This window comes from Aulonocara stuartgranti (assembly GCF_965226115.1).
Source record: "Aulonocara stuartgranti genome assembly, chromosome: 8".
NCBI lineage: Eukaryota > Metazoa > Chordata > Actinopteri > Cichliformes > Cichlidae > Aulonocara > Aulonocara stuartgranti.
The window spans coordinates 7,705,970-7,724,928 of NC_138959.1; the positions used below are offsets into that span (position 1 = coordinate 7,705,970).

Genomic DNA, 18,959 nt, shown 5'->3' on the forward strand with positions numbered 1-18,959 from the left:
TTTTAATCAGTTCTACTCACTTGAGCACACTATAGTGCCAGTATCAATTCAAGCACCATGCAACCATGCCAGCATCACACGCTTGACCATAGATTACTGGGTTTTTTTGCACAAACCCTGTCTGAATTCTTTTCTAACAGCTTACACTGGCCAAACAAAAGGCCAAGGAAGATTCAGATTTACCAGTACAAGGCGGAGAAAGGCATTTAAAACCATGGCTTTTTTGTTCAGAGGCATTTTCCAACCTCTGCGCCCTCCCCCTCTGTCTAAAATGCCGAAGGCATGTGGTTGACAGCTCCTCACAAGCTTTCAAATTGTTCTCTCTTTCCCAAATTTGGACTGAAGTAGAATGCCGCTATTGTTAACATGTTCAGCAAACTTGAGAGAATTTCATTTATCTTTTCTGGCAGCGTAACGGTCTCATAAATAGAGGCAGTGGGAACTTTTCATTTTGCTAGACAAGATTTTGCCTTTCCCACCTTGTTCGGGGCCCTGGGATGCGCTGTAGGTTGTGTCAGAGACAAACTGTGGGTCACTGGTATGACAGTCATTCAGTAGAGGTGTCAAGATATTATAAGTGGCGTAGGCATGTGAAAATTATGGCCATATGGTTCTCAATTCTGGCAGCGCATACAGAGCTGAACTGTAAAAATGTCTCAGTGGAATTCCAAGTGGACACTTCTTCAGCCTCTGTCAAATCCCTGAGTATCATATTTAGCCCCTACCATTAGAGTCCATTCTTACTTTGATTATGATGTTCTTTTAGTATGTGTACATCACATGATGCCATGTCAGGTGTATGTGCCATGTGAGGAGTACCCAGAGCTGTGAGTTAGCCCTCTGCTGGCTCTCGTGGATCTGTGGCAATTATATGCCCTCATCTTGTGTGTACAGAGGATAGCATGCAGCAGCTGGGAATGCACAATTACCTCAGTAGGAGACAAAGTCAGCAAAAGTAAGGTCTGTAACTGATAAGATTTCTTAGTAGGCCTTTTGTATTTAACTCTTCTTTTTGTGGATTGTTCTGTCGACTATACTTACTGTTTTTTGTTTTAACCTTTCGAACTTTAGATCACCAATTTTATTCAGTAGTGCACCAAAACAATTACACCAAGTCAGACCTGAACAGTTAAGAATTTGATATATTTAAACATATTTACCAGATGTAGCAATCAAATGTATCTCTTTCAGTTCCATATGCCTCTAATTCTCTGTACGAGTGCTATCATCTCTCCCGCTCTGGTTCTGTGTGTAAAACAAGCTGCTGCGGTGAACTTGCACTTATCTAACGCAGTTTTTTTCACTCACTGTTTAAGGTGACCACCCAAAACCTCTTACCACACTGCGTGCTGCTCCCAGCCAGCATGAGAAGCAGAGGAAGACCTTCAGTGTTTTAGTGCCTCCTTCCCTCTCTCTCTCCTCTCATTTACCCAGAATGGGCATCACGTGCCTATGTTGTTGATCCTGGCCACTGAGGACAGCAGGGCACAGCTGCACTAGGGATGGGATTTCACTGATCCTGCAGTGGAAAACCTCATCGTACTGTCCCCTGGACAGCTGCATATGAAAGAGCATAAGCTTCATCACTGTGATGTTTGCAATTGTTTCACTGTGTAGGAGAGTATGGTGGGGTAATATAAGGTGATGTCCCTTACTTTGTGAGAAGTCGGACCTCTGCCAGCTCCATCCGATCAACTGTCTGGCTGACCAGGTGTATAATCACTGAAGCATCATCAAAAACTAGTCCTGCATGTTTTCAGAAGCATGCAAAGTATTCAGGGTCAAACAAATGATATGCAAAGTTTTAATGTTTTGTGCACTCAGCTCTTTTTCATTTATCTCCTAAAAGATCGGAGAGAAAGAAGCCGATATAAAGGTTTTACACAGATATGCATTATATAGATTATATAACCTATATAATGCATATCTACAATTATGAATTTTGGTTTTCATGCATAATGATAAAGTAAACAGATTTTTTTTCAATGGTACATATAGTGTGCACAGAGAATTTTCTGTAAATATAATATTGGTTATCTTCAGGATTTCTAAGCCAGTGGGAACTGGACTATTTTCATTTACCACATGTATATATTTAGACATGCACACATTCAGATGTGTTTCCGTCATACTGTTTCCCTCAGCTTACAACTGCTCACAACCAGACAGTACAGCTGTGAAATCTTAGAGCTCAGCAATCCTAGTGAGAACTGGATCTGTGCACAGAAACATAATCATAATAACAGCACCAGCAAAGGAAATAAATTGCATTGTCTCCTCTTGTCCTTAGAAGGTCTGCAGACAGGGAACTGTTGCATAAGTGAATGCCTGCATGACAGAAGTGCTACTTTACTGTTTATTAGGTGTAGGGTTTTTTGCAGCTCAATGCCTGCTGTCTGCAAAGACAAACAAAGACCTGTTACGTGTGACAAACTGTGAAATTTTCACTACCTGCCTGCAGTGATGAAAGAAATAGATGAGCGCAATCAATAATCCCCCACCGTCCAAAATGATATCATACCGCCCTCCCACTCTGGTTATTAACAAGTTATATCAGTGAGAATTAATGACATTTCAGCATGAAGCAACTGTGATGTAAGGTATATTTACAAACATTTCTTCTTCATCCGCAGACCAGAATCCATCCTGTGGGAGTGGCTGCTGTGAGCTTTACAGACAGGAAGAACCTTTAAGAGCTTTTTAGAAAATTGCTCTCCGGAGAAACTGCAGAACGAGGGAGGCTAAATGGAGGGCATCTGTCTGTCTTGAAGAGGGTTGATGAGCTTGTGAATTTAGCAGAAGGGCATATAAAAAATTTGAAAGCCAATATGAAAATGATTCAGCATAAGAGGCTGAAAGAACACTATAAGGCAAGTAGAGAAAGGAGAAACAGAGGAAATGTCCAAGAGTGAGGAGGAGACATGGTAAAACAAGGACATTTTCCTTAACTGAGAGAATGCACGTAGTAAACTGTGGAGGGAGAAATAAGAGGATTCAAGCGAATGTCCATACACTGCATCCCATCACACGCTATGTTTGGTGCTCTTTGTCGCCACCCTTGTGTCTGTGTGAGCAGAACAGTGTAGGCTTTGTTTGATGCCGCAGTTTCCAGCAGTTTCATCCAAATATTTTACGTTATGTAGGCAGGCTGTAACTAGGTGTGTGGCACACAGCAAAGGGGCTTCACACCTAACAAGCTGTTTCCGATAAGAATGGCGCTGTCTGAAATTTTTGTCTTGAGGCTTTATGCCAAAAGATGTTAATAACAGGCGTGGTAAATGGAAGGAAATGGAGAAAAAATTACTTGATAAATAAAAAAGCAGTAAAATGGAGAGAGTGGAAGGGAATAAGGAAGACGGCAAATATAGAAAAGCAAACACAGAAGTTGAATTTTTGAAGCTGGTTCTGCTTCAGTTACCTGGCCTATCATTAAAGCAGTAATGAGGAGCAGACAGGGCAGCAGCTCACCGCTACAAAGAATGCAACTTTCCCACAAAGGCTAACACAATTTCAAAGTTCCAAGTAGTTAAAATATAAATTTTCTCCCTTCCTTCACTGTAATGAAGTGGTTTCTCTTCATTTTTAGAAACCCACAAGAGAGTAGCACCCATTCTTCACCTGATTATAGTTAGTGATTATGGTTTTTGCACAGGTTAGTGCTTCCTATCCTCGTCTACTCATGCATTCTCCTGCAGTAGAGTCTGGTTGCATCTATATTATAAATGAGCTTATTATGATGCACCCCTCACAACTCATCAGGAAACTGACAGACCTGGGTATCAGTTCCCTCATCTGCAAATGGTTACTGGACTTCCTGACCAACCGCCCCCAACATGTCCGGCTGGATAACCGCTGCTCATCTACAATCACGATGAACACCGGTGTACCACAAGGCTGTGTGATGAGCCCTTTCCTCTACTCCCTCTTCACCCACGACTGCAGACCTGCTGATGGTTCCAACACCATCATTAAGTTTGCAGATGACACCACGGTGATTGGCCTCATCAGTGACAACGATGAGGCCGCCTACAGGGAGGAGGTGGATCGTCTGGCTGAGTGGTGCGACAGAAACAACCTGCTGCTTAACACCGAGAAGACCAAGGAGCTCATCGTGGACTACAGGAGGAATGCTGAGCCACATCCACCCATCCACATTAAGGGGACGGCTGTGGAGCGTGTGAGCAGCTTCAAGTTCCTGGGAGTCCACATCTCCGAGGATCTCACCTGGACGACCAACTGCTCCAAGCTGGTCAAGAAGGCTCACCAGCGCCTCTTCTTCTTGAGGACTCTGAGGAAGAACCACCTGTCCTCAGACATCCTGGTGAACTTCTATCGCTGCACCATCGAGAGCATCCTGACCAACTGTATAACAGTCTGGTACGGGAACTGCTCTGCCTCGGACCGGAAGGCGTTGCAGAGGGTCGTGAAAACTGCCCAGCGCATCGCCGGAGCACCACTTCCTGCCATAAAAGACATCTACAGGAAGCGGTGTCTGAAAAGGGCTGGGAAAATCATCAAAGACCCCAGTCACCCATCACATGGACTCTTCACCCTCCTGCCCTCTGGGAGGCGCCACAGGAGCCTCCGGACTAAGACCACCAGGTACCGGAACAGCTTCTTCCCCACAGCTGTCAGACTCCTGAACTCTGCCTCCTGACATCTGACCCACGTTAAACTCATGGACTGAACATACACACACCCACAATGGACAACTGTACCCTCAAACACAATAATAACACGGACTGAACCACCACTCACAACCACTAGCACTTTATATAGCCTCTGTAGAAACTATCTACACCCTCACTTATCTTAACTGCACTACTGTATAGCTCTGTGTAAATAATCATTCTGTACATTCGATAATTTTTAATCCTACAACTGTTTACAACTTGCATAGTTCCCATTTCTGTATAGCTGTATATCCCAGATTCTGTAAAGTTATTTATTTCATATTCTGTATAGTTTTTCATATTTATATCCTGTTCATATCCTGTACATAGCTTGTACTCACTACATACTTATAGTTATAGAATATTCACAACATACTTCATACCGTGTACATTATAACATACCATAATAGACCCATTTCTGTAATATACTCACATATCTATATTATTGCTAATATATATTGTAATATATCTATATCACTAAAGCACTTCTGGATGGATGCAAACTGCATTTCGTTGCCCTGTACCTGTGCATGTGCAATGACAATAAAGTTGAATTCTATTCTAATTCTATTCTATTCTATTACTTGTGACCTGAACTTGCTGACGCTCTTCTGGACAAGTTCAAGAAAAAAGAATAAAGAGTATCTGCTTCCTAAAATCTAATTTCCTGAGCCTAGACTCTGCATACAGAATATAATTTCAAAATGGGCCATATCCTTGACTACTCACATATTTACACATTCACTTTTAATATAAGCATTGTGTTCCTGAAGTGAGAAAGCTACAAATATAGTTCTAGGTTTTTAGTCAAAGCATAACCACATGGTTTCAAAGCTCCTTAAAGTACTTTAATTGGCTTGATAACAACAATTAAAACTCCAAGTCTTCATAACAACCAAAATCTGTTGGCTCTATTCTTTTTACAGAGAAATTTTTCCTTTTGGCTGTTTTGTGTGTTTTTCTGGTTTTTCCTTTTGGTTCTGTAGAAATGTGTGTAGCTAACTGACTGATAAATGATACATTTGAAGGAACCCAACTGGTCACAGCAAATTGGAACCACTTCTTGATCCTGGTTCTGTTGGAGACTTACCTGTTAAAAGGGAGTTTAATCCAACTTGTGCTTTCCAGATGGTTGATCATAGGGGTCGTCTGATTGTTGATGCTTTCTTTCTATTACTGTAGACAAAAAACAAAACAAAAAAAACCCGCCAAACTTACAAAATGAAGTGCCATATAGTGGCAACTGTTATTGTGAGTTGGCACTATATGAATTGAAATGAACTTGTAAATCATACTGTCTACTAGGGGTGCAACGGTACACAAAATTCACGGTTCGGTTCGGTTCGATACTTTGGTGTCACGGTTCGATATTTTTTCGATACAATAAATGTTCATGCTTTTTTAATTTGTCATTTATTAAAATTATAAATATATATTTTAACTCAAACGTACAGTTTTTAAATTTAATGTTGCTGAAACAACAAAGGGATAAAATAATTAATCTAGTTGATCGAGAAATCACTCATCTTTAGAAAAGAGTTTATTACAGAGAAATGGCTCTTTCCAAAATAAAAGCTATACTATACGCTTTTTCTGGGGTATACTCTCATAAGGAGAATCACGTGCTAACGGCTGTCTAAATGACTCGGGTAAAGTTTGTAGCATGCGTGCTTGTTGTTTTTGTCTGCTTCCACTTGTCTTTGCACTAGGATGATGTCGGCGTAAATGTGCAGTCATATTCATTGTGTTCCCACTAGTGCTGTCAGCGTTAATCTGAAATGACGTTAATGCAAGGGTTTGTATCATCATTTAAACTGGATAGGTTTCTATATGTACAGACGCAAAAATAATAAATAAGGCTCTCAAGTATGATTCCCTTTGTAGACAGAATCAGAATCACATTCACTAGTCTGTCTCACATTGAGGGGTTTGTGATGATCTTTGCTACCTCCATCTTTCTTTTTCTTCCTTTTTTGTTGGCCACCGCAACTCTCTGTGGGCATTTGTACTCTGAGATCCACCGTTTGCTTTTCTTTGCTGCACTCTTTTGACTTAAGGCATCTTCTCTCAGCCTATAAAGCAAAATTATTTCCCCTTAGGTTTTACAACACCAATTACAACATCACCTGCAGAGTATTCGGACGGACTTTAATATACTCATTTACATTTTCAGTGTCTGTGATAAAGTAATTAAGGTTAAATGGCGGCACTTACTGTAATGTGCTGCCATGTTTTGGTCTGAATGGTCTGTGCCCTACTGACACAGAAGGGGTTTCAGTTTTGCACTGAGATGTAATTTTGACAATTAGTTCAAAATAATTGGAGAAATATATTTTTACATTATCCATGTTCCTGCCAAGAGTTTAATGAGAAGATCAATATTATAACTCTCGCTCATAAATATGAAGGTAGATCCATAGCTTAGTTTGGATATATGCATAATGATGTAGATGAAATGTGATTTTTTTTAAATATTAATATCTGATTATGATTATTGTTATTAGGATTGATCTGGTAGCATAATCTGATTTAGAACAGAAGAAAAACTTAATTTGACCTTAAAAAGAAAAAAGTCCTTATGACTCACAGCTCAGGCAATCACAAGCCACAACATTTCAGTTTCTGCTCTCACGTTCTCATATGTGGTTTCAAATTGTTAATCTTAAAGCTGTTGTAATTTATTTGTGTGTTATTTGATGTAGTGTCGCGTACCAAAAACAAGCTAGTAGATGTTTTTTTATTTTAAACCACAGATTGGAGAATGGAAAGTTTGCACGGGGTTAGGGTTTGGAGACTTCCACCCAAGTCTGCTTAGTGTGTGTTTGTGTTAGAACAGAGAGGGCTGCGCATGAGAGAGAGCAGCTATTTTCTGGACATGCTAAATAGGATGATCCTGCCCTTGTGACCTGACATACACTCAGATCAGTCAACGCTGCAGACACGCCCAGTCACTTAAAATGCCCCGAGTGACCTTTTCCAACAAAAAGTGTTGATTTGAATAGGATGACAAATTCCTCCAACTAGTGTGTGAAACCTTGTGTATCAGACCATAAAGAACCCCAAATATTGCTATAGTTGGCCCTTTTGCCTCCAGTGTTGAGAGCTTCAGGAATGCTGCTGTCCTTTATTGGTGCCAGTTCTGGTAACACCCAAAGCATCTGAAGCATGCCAGGCTGGGTGGGCTCGCCATTTATAAATACACCCCTCAAAACATGTCTAAAGTTCACTGTGTGGTTTGCACAGCCACAAGCTCCATAGCCATGTCTATCCATGTGTATTTGCATTTATCGTGTGCTTGCATGTGCATGTGTCAAGGCAACCGTTCAACAAGATATCAGACGGGTCACTGCTACAGTAAGATACACCATGATTTACACTTGCATGGTTGTGTATTTACAGCCGCTGAAAGGCTATCCTGGGTTTATGTAAGTATGCCTCACATGTAGACACATCATTCGGTTGCTGCGCAAGATGTGTTTTTGAAGTCAAGGGTCATATCTACACCTACACTTAAAACAACTGAATCAGTTTGTCTAGGGGTACACGGGCGATGTGATAGGCCACAATGATATCAAAGTTTCTATTAGCCTAAAGATAATATTGATGGAAGTAAAGGACACATTATCCTTGTTTTGCTTCAATAAGCGGCCTGAGCGAGATACGAACTGCCAGACGTTTTATGAGATAATTTAAAAAGTTAATATTCAACTTTGTCATTCCTCATGTCTCCACTGGTTTTGAAAACTGACCTTAATAGCAAGACAACACTGTGGAGGATGTGGGGCAAAATCAGTCTGCAAGTTTAGCAAAAGCTGATATCATACTTTCTCTTAGTTAGCTAAATCAAGTTGCTGACTCGGCTAAATCAAGGTCAAACACAGTTCTGTCTTTGTGTGTTCCAAGAAAAGGCAAGAACTGAAGCTTTGTAGTCCAGTTAACAGAAGGATCATTCCAAAATATTCCGTTTGTATGGATAGGATGCATAAATACAGCTACTGGTAACTCTTTTAAAGTTAGTTAAAGGTAAACATTGTTTCAGTGTTGCAAAAGAGAGGCTGAATAAATAATTGTGCATGCTTATGAAGGTGAAGTGAGATGACAAGTCCCTCCTTCAACAAAGTGGATTGGAGTTGGTCCGGAAAAACATTTACACATCCACTCACTACTATTGTTTTTACCATCTTTTAAACCTTTTAAGCTTACAGAACAACAGAACTTTACAGAAGGTGGAATTTCATCATATCAATTTAATTCCTATTTGCTGAGTTACAATTAGTAAGTCCTACATGAGCTACATGAATTAATCTGGATTTTAAGTCAATGTAAAACACGCCAAAAAAAAGTAAATATGTTTTTTGATATGCAATACTATACGAGCAGGAGGGTTTAGTGATCACTATAAGTTTGTGTAAGTTCTGCATGTGTTATTTTAGTATCTCTGTTTTTCTCTGTGTGCACAGCGTAAAGCACAGGGTGAAAAATGGGCAGAGTCATGCTGTTTTTCTGCATCACTCACATACTCTTTACATCTGACAGTTCTGGGATGACGTCAGATGTTTTAGAAGCAGGTGGGAAACAGCACGGGAGAAAGTGAATTTCTGTTACTGAGGTTCTGAGCTGAATCCTCGTGCAATCTATGAGGAGGGATTGTTTGCCTGTTTTTCTAGAAATGCTTCATAGTCTTCACAGACAAAACGCCTCAACAATTTAAATAGTTTGCAAGCATATGAAAGTAATTATTTGCACATGTATTTGGTTTTTCCTTTTTTGAGGTGGTTGATACATATAGTGCCCATGTAAATAAACCCGTTACCTAAAAAGGAGGTGCTGTATTACACTGTGTGTGGTCCTTGTGAAAACTTCTTGGCCATTTGCATGCTCGACAGAAAATTCCTGGATACGAGGAAGGAAGTTGATCGTCACTCTCTGAATCTCTTTGTGGTTTAGCGGCCTTCTGAAACATTCTCTATGCTGTCAAATATTATAGTTAAGCAGCGAAATATTGACATCCATAAGTGTTGCTACAATTAAATTACATTTAAATTCACTTAAATGCTAAACTTAAACCACTTTCAACATGGAATATGAAACATTCCTGTCTTCATCAGCAACTTGGAGGTTAGTCTGACATTAATATTGAGAGCTTTATTCCAACATTCAGGATTAATGGCGAGCCAGGGTCCACCTGATGTTTTCAAGACTGGACAGTAGGCCTACTTACAATAGAGTGTTTAAATCGATTGATGTGTAATGTGTTGTTAGGACTGACTATTGACGGTATGAAGGAGCTGCCTCTTAGCTGCCTATTAGGTGTGTGGCTTCCACCACCACCTCCAGTGGTGGAGGTGGTGGTGGAAGCCACACCCCCATCAAATATTCTCTAAAGGAGATATTCTGAGCTTCCTGCATGTCTTTCCACCATCTGAATGGCCTCTTCTTGCCTCTCATACTCCCTTGCCAGTCTGCATACTCTGTCCTCATACTCCATTTGTCATTTCCAAGTTTCTATGTCGAGCAAAAGGCTACACAAGTCCAAGGTTTCTTTTATAGTTGTTTCTTTCTGACATCAGTATGTGGTAATCATGTAAATGTCTGTATTTTTATGCAGTTTTGTACAAACACACTTATCCTGTGTTGAGACTATTAAAAAGTAATCAGGGTGCTGTCAGGTTAATGAAAAACAGGGCAAGTCTGAAAGATTTAATGCTCTGCACCAACTTTCCAGTGTCTAAAACTTGTACACTTAATGGCTGCGCATTTCTCCGCTTCAAGGACAAATTGTGCAAAAAAAGTAAAAAGAAAACTAACAGTCTGCTGGTGATGCATGGCTATAGTGACTGAGGTTTGTGAATGGCTGGCTTAATGGCTCATTATTGTGCTGGTGGCTATAACCACTGCCAGTCAACATGAGGCTTGCTTGGTTTGTAAAGTAAATGTTGTTGTGAATCAGACCTTTAAATAGTCAGAAGTACTCATTTTTCATTTTCTGCATCCGACAGGAAATCTCTACTAGCATTATGGCCCAAATTCTCAAGCAAAGCTCCAAAATGTAATATGTGAAAAAAAGATCGGTAAGCCTCGGGAGTTTCGAAATGCCAGTTCATGTAGGATATCAATATTTAAGATTACAGAAGTAGAGATGGTGGCCTTTATTCATTGTAGGAATTTGATATAGTGGAGACACTTCTTGACCTTTCAATTAATTCCTTACTTTGGCGTCATATGAGCTTGTATCCTTTTATTCTGTCATATATTTGTACAAGAGTGACTAACTATCTTACGATCTTGCTTTTTATTGTACAATATCGTACCACAAAAATGAATCAGCTTTATCGACACAGGAAATTTCTGAAGTATTTGGCAGTCATGACTCAGTGACAATTAACACATCAGCCATACTGGATGTAGGATGGGAGCTGGCAACAGTGAGGTCATTTCCTGCTGGATATTGAGCTTGTCTGTGTTGGACAAATTTTATGAAGGGTTTCAGGAATATAACCCCCAAATCCTGGAGCTATGACCACAAACTAGAAACCCTTCCTCGGGATATCTTTAACCACACACACACAAATACACAAAACATCTTCCAAAAAAATAAACACTAGAGGGGAAAGGGAGGTGCACATGATATAGTAGTAAAGTACCGTCCAGTTCATTTCCTCCCCTGCATTTTGTTGCAAAATCATTCGCAACCCCACCCCAGGATTTTCATTCAGAGAGAAAGAGTGAGCAAGAGGGAATATGCATGCAATGGCTCCTTTCCTCTCTTTCCAGGGTGAAGATGAAAACATAAATATGCCTTTCCAACCCAACCCCCTCTCCAACACCACCACAGCCCTTCCTCCTAAAAGCCACTTTATGGGGAAGGAAGCTGACTCGGTCCACCCTGCTGAGGTTAAATCCAAGAGGGGTGAAGAAAAGGGTGTTGCCTGGACCCCTCAGCTGACAGCAGGAAACGCTAAGAGGAAACTGAAAGGGATTGTTTGTCCGTTTTCCAGTAGTAACAGACAGGATGTATAATGTCAGAGAGGCAATGTGAAGCTATGGCATGTGAAGACTTTGCCAGCTTACTGTGATAGGTGACAACATCCAGTGTACTATAATTTCATATAATTTCATACCAATAATCCCTGTTTTGTATAAGTGTTTATGCATGGATGGATGGATCTTCATTGGCATTTAATGTGTATTTTATCAAATACCTAATCTAACGGTTAAATCCTCCCAAAAAAGAAAAAAATACTCCAAATAAGAAAACACTTATAGCTAAGAACAATTAATTCAGCTAAGCACACTAAAGTATTTCCTCTTAGAGCTGCCAATGCTGCCTAAACGTGTTAAATACAAAGAGCTCTACACAAACCCTTGCTGCTACCAGAGGTCATAGGAGAATGGCCAGACTGCTGCGAGCTAACAGAAGGGCAACAGTAACTCATTACAACCAAAGATGCAGAAGAGTTTCTATAAATGTGCAACACATCAAACAAGCAGAAGAGCTACAGCAGCATATATGTGTCACTCGTATCTGCTAAGAACAGGAAACTGAGGCTACAATTTGCATGGGCTCACCAATATTGTACAACAGAAAGCGTTTTGGAAAAAAGGCCAGGTCTTAAAATTTGCTATAACATTGAGATGAAGGCAAGGTGCATTCAGCATGAAGGTATGAATCCACCATGCCCTTTATTAACTTCAGACTGCTGCTGTAACATTCTTTTAGCACCAACCTAGCATAATTTAAACACCACAGCTTACCTGAGTATTGTTGCTGACCATGTCCATGATCAGAGTGTGCCACATCTTCAGCTTCAAACAGGATAACACACCATGCCATTAGTTCTCTAGTCATCTGAAACGTCTTCTTTTGAACATTAAGTGTGCTGTACTCAAATAGCCTCCAGAGTCACCAGATTTCCAATAGAGTACCATAGATCAGTGTTGCCAACTCCTCAGTAAGGAAAATTGCTATTGGTTGTCCTAAAAGTCGCTAGAAGTCGCTAAATGACGTCATCGTCTAATTTGCATAATTGGTCATGCTAATCTAATTGTAACCTACATTGTTGGAGAGAGAAATAACATCGTGGAAGAGACATAAAGTGAGTAAAAAAAACGTCCTAAATGCATTTAGAGTTTATTTAGAACTACAAATTAAATTTCTTTTAGCAATTATTGTTTTTTTTAATGTCACAATTCCAACCCTGCTCCTTTACCCGGGCTTGGACCGGCAAAAGTGACCCGAAATAGGCACTCTGGTGGAGTTACTTTGTGTGTGTGTGTTTATAAGTAGTTTTAAACCTTGTGATCCACAAAACAGCATAAGAGTAAAAGAAGAACTGACTGCGTTACAGCACCCGCTGCTTGTTGAGAGTAAAAGCGATACGTGCTTTCACGTCTTTTTTTAGCGACTTTATTTAGAAAAAAAAAGTCGCTAAGGGGTCTGAAAACTCGCTAAATATAGCGACAAAGTCGCTAAGTTGGCAACACTGCCATAGATATGTTTAGGGATGGGAGATTCACAACTTCATTGAATCTATGTCACAAAAAATGAAGTTAGTATTGAAGTCAAAAGGGGGTCCATCCAAGTATCAGCAAGGTGTACCTTACACTGGTGAATGTAAAGTTTTTTGCCACAGCTAGTTGAATATTGCTAGTTGTTAGCGTCCAGTTAGCATGTTGCCACATTTCAAAAAATAGAATAGAATAGAATTCAACTTTATTGTCATTGCACATGCACAGGTACAGGGCAACGAAATGCAGTTTGCATCCATCCAGAAGTGCTTTAGTGATATAGATATATTACAATATATATTAGCAATAATATAGATATGTGAGTATACTACAGAAATGGGTCTATTATGGTATGTTATAATGTACACGGTATGAAGTATGTTGTGAATATTCTATAACTAAGTATGTAAAGGCTGTAGTGAGTACAAGCTATGTACAGGCTATGAACAGGATATAAATATGAAAAACTATACAGAATATGAAATAAATAACTTTACAGAAATCTGAGATATACAGCTATACAGAAATGGGAACTATGCAAGTTGTAAACAGTTGTAGGATTAAAGCTTATTGAATGTACAGAATGATTATTTACACAGAGCTATACAGTAGTGCAGTTAAGATAAGTGAGGGTGTAGATAGTTTCTACAGAGGCTATATAAAGTGCTAGACCCAACCTCATTAGTTTTAATTAATTATTAAATGACATTGTTACTAACTTTTCCAAATGTTACATTAGAGATACTTCAAAATAATGTATTTTCATTTGATAAAATAACTTATATTAGTACAATAACTTCAAAGGATTAATCATTAAAAGAATTTAGAAATGTTAATATGGTAATATCTTTAGAATGTGTTTCTGTAACCTCCACCTCTGCTAACCTCCATCACGCACTTCTCACATTGGTCCCTTTTCAATCCATTTAGCATGATTAATATCATGATTAATGAGAACCTGACAAGTTGTTTTTGTTTTTCTGCTGATGATTCGAAATATGGAGCTATGCTGAAATGCTTAGCATCAGCTAAAATCTATTAAAGGAATGAAGGAAAAATAAAATTTGTCCATTTAAATGCACCACCTGAAAAAACTTGCACTAAAATATCCTGTCCTGGTTTCTCTTTGGTTTGAGGGTTTGAAGCTTGGCTTAGAAGAACCACACTTGAAAAAAGGGTTCATGCAAGCACCCAGTCCTGCAGGTGGGGGCCTTTTCCAGAGTCCTGTTATTCCAGACCACTCTAGTGAAAGCTGTTAGTGTCCGGCTGTTACACCTTCACTTAAATGTGCTTTGCTCGGCTGAAAATTGCATATGTCCATGAAAAAAGTCACCTGCCAACCTCATTAGTTTTAATTTATGAGCGCCAGACCTTGGTCCTTGAGTTGATGGATCATTTTAAACAGCTTTCACAATCGACATATGCATTTAACTGAATCAGTTTTGTAATATTTAGGAAAGCAAAGAACACAACCAGGCTATGTATGTATTCTCCACTGCAATAACAACACAAGTCATTGCATGCCTTTTGTTGTAAACTCAATCACAGCTATATACACAGTTAGACACATCAAGGTGCTAGCTTCTAGTTTCATTATACAGCCACATTGGTTTGTTTAACCGTGGTCTCATTTGAAAAGATTGAGTTGCTGGCTCAGCACAACTAAAACTAAATATTTAAGTGTTTAAGCTGCATGTGATTCACTTATACCTCTTAGTAAAGGGGTATACTTTAACCTGGTTGTTTTTTCTCAGCATTCACATATTAAAAATCTTTTTTTTAACAAATACACATGTTCATTACTACATTACATGGAGCTGGTAGACAAAATCAAGTTCAGTCATTGGGGTTAGTGTATTAAATTGTATGTATTTTTCTTCTTTTATACTGCTTTGTGTGCACATGAATACACAGTGCACTGCCCTGCTTTCTTGTGAATACAATTGTATCTTATTACAGGATAAAATGGTGGATTAAAGGAGAAAAACACATCTGCTCAGACTAAACAAAGAAAGAAAGGACTGATGGTAAGTCTGGAAGAGATTTTCAATGTTTGTTTAAAGGTACATTTAAGTGATGCTGCATTAAAGGACTCAGCATAAGAGGTTCTCCTCAACAATTATTCTAGAAACACATGAACTGTAATCTTAACTCTCAAAATTGTGCTTTATCCCTCTGATGCATGAATTATGAAAGCCTTGGTCAAGATTTTTTTCTTAAGTGCTTTTATTCTTCTCAGGACATGAAAAAAAATGTTTAACTCTTTTTTTTTCAAAAATATGTTTTTTTTATAAAGTTATAAACTTGTCCACTCCAGTGGACTACATGCGCCTGAGCACTTAGCATGAAATACTGTGAATTTACTGTAAAAATTAATTACCTTGTGTTCTATTGTAAATATACAAACACTTGTTTGCTTGTATCCTTTGAAAAACATCTCAGCAATTTTTTTGGAACTTTCAACTCATAAGGCCCCAATGTTTAGACGTAAATAACAAAACCAATCAACAGTCCTAGCTATGAATCCTACACCTGAATATGGCAAACTATCTCCAACAAGAGAAACATTTTTGAGTCTACACAGTTCTATAACGATGCAGGACAGTATTACCAAGCCCTTAGTAGCATGCTGGAAGAAAACCCAAACTGACATCTTAGTCTCTGCATCTCCAAACAGTTCTATGTTCATCACACCTAGGCTGTGCGAAAGTTTGCAACGCATCCAGGGCACAATGGCACACAGCATTGCATGCAGATGTATTTGGTCTTCCGTGTGCACACAACATCATGGCACCTGTTTGCATTTTTCACCTCGGTCAGTTGGGGCCAGTGATATCCTGTGGCAAACCTGACCTCACAGGCTACTTTGGTGACTGCTCTCCACTTCACGGGTTGTGGGGTCCCACTGGGTCTTCCTCTTTTGCATTGCTGGAGGGAGAATCTCTTCTCTTGTTACTGACAGTTCTTTCCCATACAAGTTGGTGTTGTAAATGGTAAATGGCCGGTATTTGTATAGCGCTTTTCTAGTCCCTAAGGACCCCAAAGCGCTTTACACAACCTGTCATCCACCCATTCACACACACACATTCACACACTGGTGATGGCAAGCTACAATGTAGCCACAGCCACCCTGGGGCGCACTGACAGAGGCGAGGCTGCCGGACACTGGTGCCACCGGGCCCTCTGACCACCACCAGTTGTATGTTATATTATCAATTAGATCTGCTGGAAACAGATGTCTGAAGAAATCTATGGGATCCTTCCCCTCCACATTCAATTTCCACTCTCCTAGAAAAGGAGGCAAGTCTCCAACCAAGTCATTGTCTTGGACTTTCCAAATATTTTTGCGGGCTTGAGTATGGTCAGGTGCCATGTACCCATCTCCCACAGCTCCCTGATCATACTGACCTTCCTCTTCATCCTGCCCCTCATCGTTCTCACTTTCTGCATCCTGACTGTCTGTGTCTTCATCATCCGTAGTTCCTATGTCTCTGTTCTGCTCTGGCAGCCACTCTTATCATCACTGGACTTATCACTGAACTCCTCATCACTGCACTCATCAATGAAATCATCATCACTGGAGCTGGATGGAATTTCCTGGACTATTCTGTACGCTGCCTTATTCTTTGCTGCATTTGAAGTCTACAAAATATGATAAAATAATTATTATAGTAACTCAAACTACAGCTGATCTGCACAGAAATATATATTTTAAATGAGTAGCTTATAAATGTAACAATTATATGCTTAATTATAACCAAAACAGTCCCAAAAAACAGTGAGACAATTTATGACTTATGTTAAAAAAATATAGTGGGTAATGCATGATGTCCACTACAGTGGACACATGGTTAATTGTAGTTTTCTACATATTAGACATAACAATTTCTTATTCCAAACAGATAATATCCTTCCCTAGATGTTACTGCATATCATCATATTTTTTTTTACCTGTTGGGCTCTTTTAGCATAGAAGGATTGACAGGATATGCCAGCAGTGGTCGGCAGGGGTGACAGTTTGTCTGCCATCTTTGATTCAGAGGAAATTTACTTGCAGTTGCACTAACTGAACACTGAATTGACCTCAATGGAGCATGGCAGCAGAGAGCACTCTAGAGGCTAATATGCAGTTCCACCATAGAAACCAATGCATTAAAGAGATATGTACGTTTTAGTAGCTGTCCACTCCAGTGACCACTATGCATCAGAGGGTTAAAAAGAGCCAAATTATGATTAAATTCAGTCTTTGCCAAATATATGTTGAGAGAAAAAGGGTCAATAATATGCAAATATTTTTTATTGATATAAATCACTCCCATATACACAATTATAAAGATGATGTAAAGCACTTTGAATATATTAGTCATTATTTTAATTTGAAATAATGTTGTATTCAACCATCCATACACAGGATCTGGAGCCTATCACAGGCGTAAAAGGTGAGGCGTAACTTGGAAAGGCTGCCAGTCTGGATTCTGCTATATGATTAATAAAATTTGAACCCAGCATTTCACAGCATTAGAGATTTCCAGCTCATCGTTTGCATTCCATTAAGTCATTCCCACAGGCTCGAGATCATCCATGTGTCATCACTGCTTATGTGAAAATAAATACCAAACTGTTTGCATTGGATTTACCAAAGGGAGATAAGGTGAAAATGCCATTATAACATATTTTTTAAAAACCTTAATCAACAAAGATGATGTTGACCTCATTCTGCAACTGTTTATAATAATGTAAAAGGGGAAGATGTGCAAGTCAACGTTTCTGCTCCAAAAATGAGAAAATAACGTTAGAAAGGACAACACAAGAAAAAACAGGGTAACACTAACCTGTGAGAAATATGATGACCGTCGAAACAAAGGTTATCATAGGTGACTAAAATCAAACAAAAAACCTAAAAGAGGATGTTATTTTTAAAAATTATTTATTATTGTTATTGTGGAAAAAACTAGCAAAATCAAAAATAAAATTTTCATTTTAAAAAAATGTAACAATTTTGTTAGATTACAGATATTTTGTGCCAAATTTTTAAATTGAAAAAGTTTGAAAAACATGGAGGAAATTTCCTTAGCTGTAGTATTTGTTCATTTGTCAAATTTATTATCTTAACTTACCAAATGACACTTTAACATGTTCACTGAGAATGTGGAAGTCTACAAGACTGTGGGTCAACTGCCTCCAAAAAGTTACACCTATATAGATTTTCCTAAATCTTCCCTCTTGGCATATGCCCTAAATAATGTTTAAAGACTAAAACTAGTGGTGAAATTAATAAAAATATAGATTAAAAAAAACATAAAACAATAAAGACACTGAAACACTGGGGTCTCAGAAGAAGAAAAACCCTTGTTCAAGCGTCACTTAGAGCCACTAGCTCCATCTAGTGGTTATCCATTCAACCCCTTTTCTAATTTTAATGCAAAAACTTAATCAGGAGAATAAATAAAATTTTCTTCTGGAATATTACAGATATAGAATTTGGCATAGCTGTTTTCTAATATTTCCTGATGTCTATGTTTACATAATATTAAAGTAAAATATCAAATCAATCTTTCCTAGAGGGAAATAATGAAATGAACACAGGCATGAATATATATACTAGAAACACTCTTGATTTAAATAAATAAATAAATGAATAAATGAGTGAATCAACTGGATATGAAAAGGTTCTAATCATCACAGAGGTGTGAAATTGGGGTAAATGCCTGGACTGTTTTTAGCAGGATTTCATCTTACTGGCACTTCCACATGACTGCTTCAGTGAGTCACCACTGT

General features: G+C 38.9%; 2 protein-coding genes across 16 annotated transcripts in view; one reads left to right on the plus strand and one right to left on the minus strand.

Moving 5' to 3' along the window:
* The window catches only part of tekt3 (tektin 3), a 32,183-nt gene extending 17,868 nt beyond the window's left edge, over positions 1 to 14,315 (minus strand). For 5 of the 13 annotated variants that reach the window (XR_014278534.1, XM_082544743.1, XM_082544742.1 and 2 more), the window contains exon 1: positions 12,429 to 12,639. Coding sequence is in view for 6 of the 13 variants with exons in the window: in XM_082544742.1 (XP_082400868.1) it covers positions 12,429 to 12,522 (94 nt within the window). In the remaining 7 variants the exon portion in view is untranslated. Of the gene's footprint in view, positions 1 to 1,160; positions 1,558 to 1,655; positions 1,747 to 12,428; positions 12,640 to 12,968; positions 13,036 to 14,266 lie in introns of those variants that run through there. The other 8 variants (XM_082544737.1, XM_082544745.1, XM_082544746.1 and 5 more) reach the window with 7 other exon arrangements.
* Positions 12,708 to 18,959, plus strand: part of LOC309713259 (uncharacterized protein) — a 396,604-nt gene continuing 390,352 nt past the window's right edge. For 2 of the 3 annotated variants that reach the window (XM_082544757.1, XM_082544758.1), the window contains exons 1-2: positions 12,708 to 12,769; positions 15,141 to 15,208. In XM_082544757.1, the coding sequence (XP_082400883.1) occupies positions 15,206 to 15,208 (3 nt within the window). In that variant the 5' untranslated portion in view covers positions 12,708 to 12,769; positions 15,141 to 15,205. Of the gene's footprint in view, positions 12,770 to 14,317; positions 14,385 to 15,140; positions 15,209 to 18,959 lie in introns of all 3 variants that reach the window. The other variant, XR_014278535.1, reaches the window with a different exon arrangement.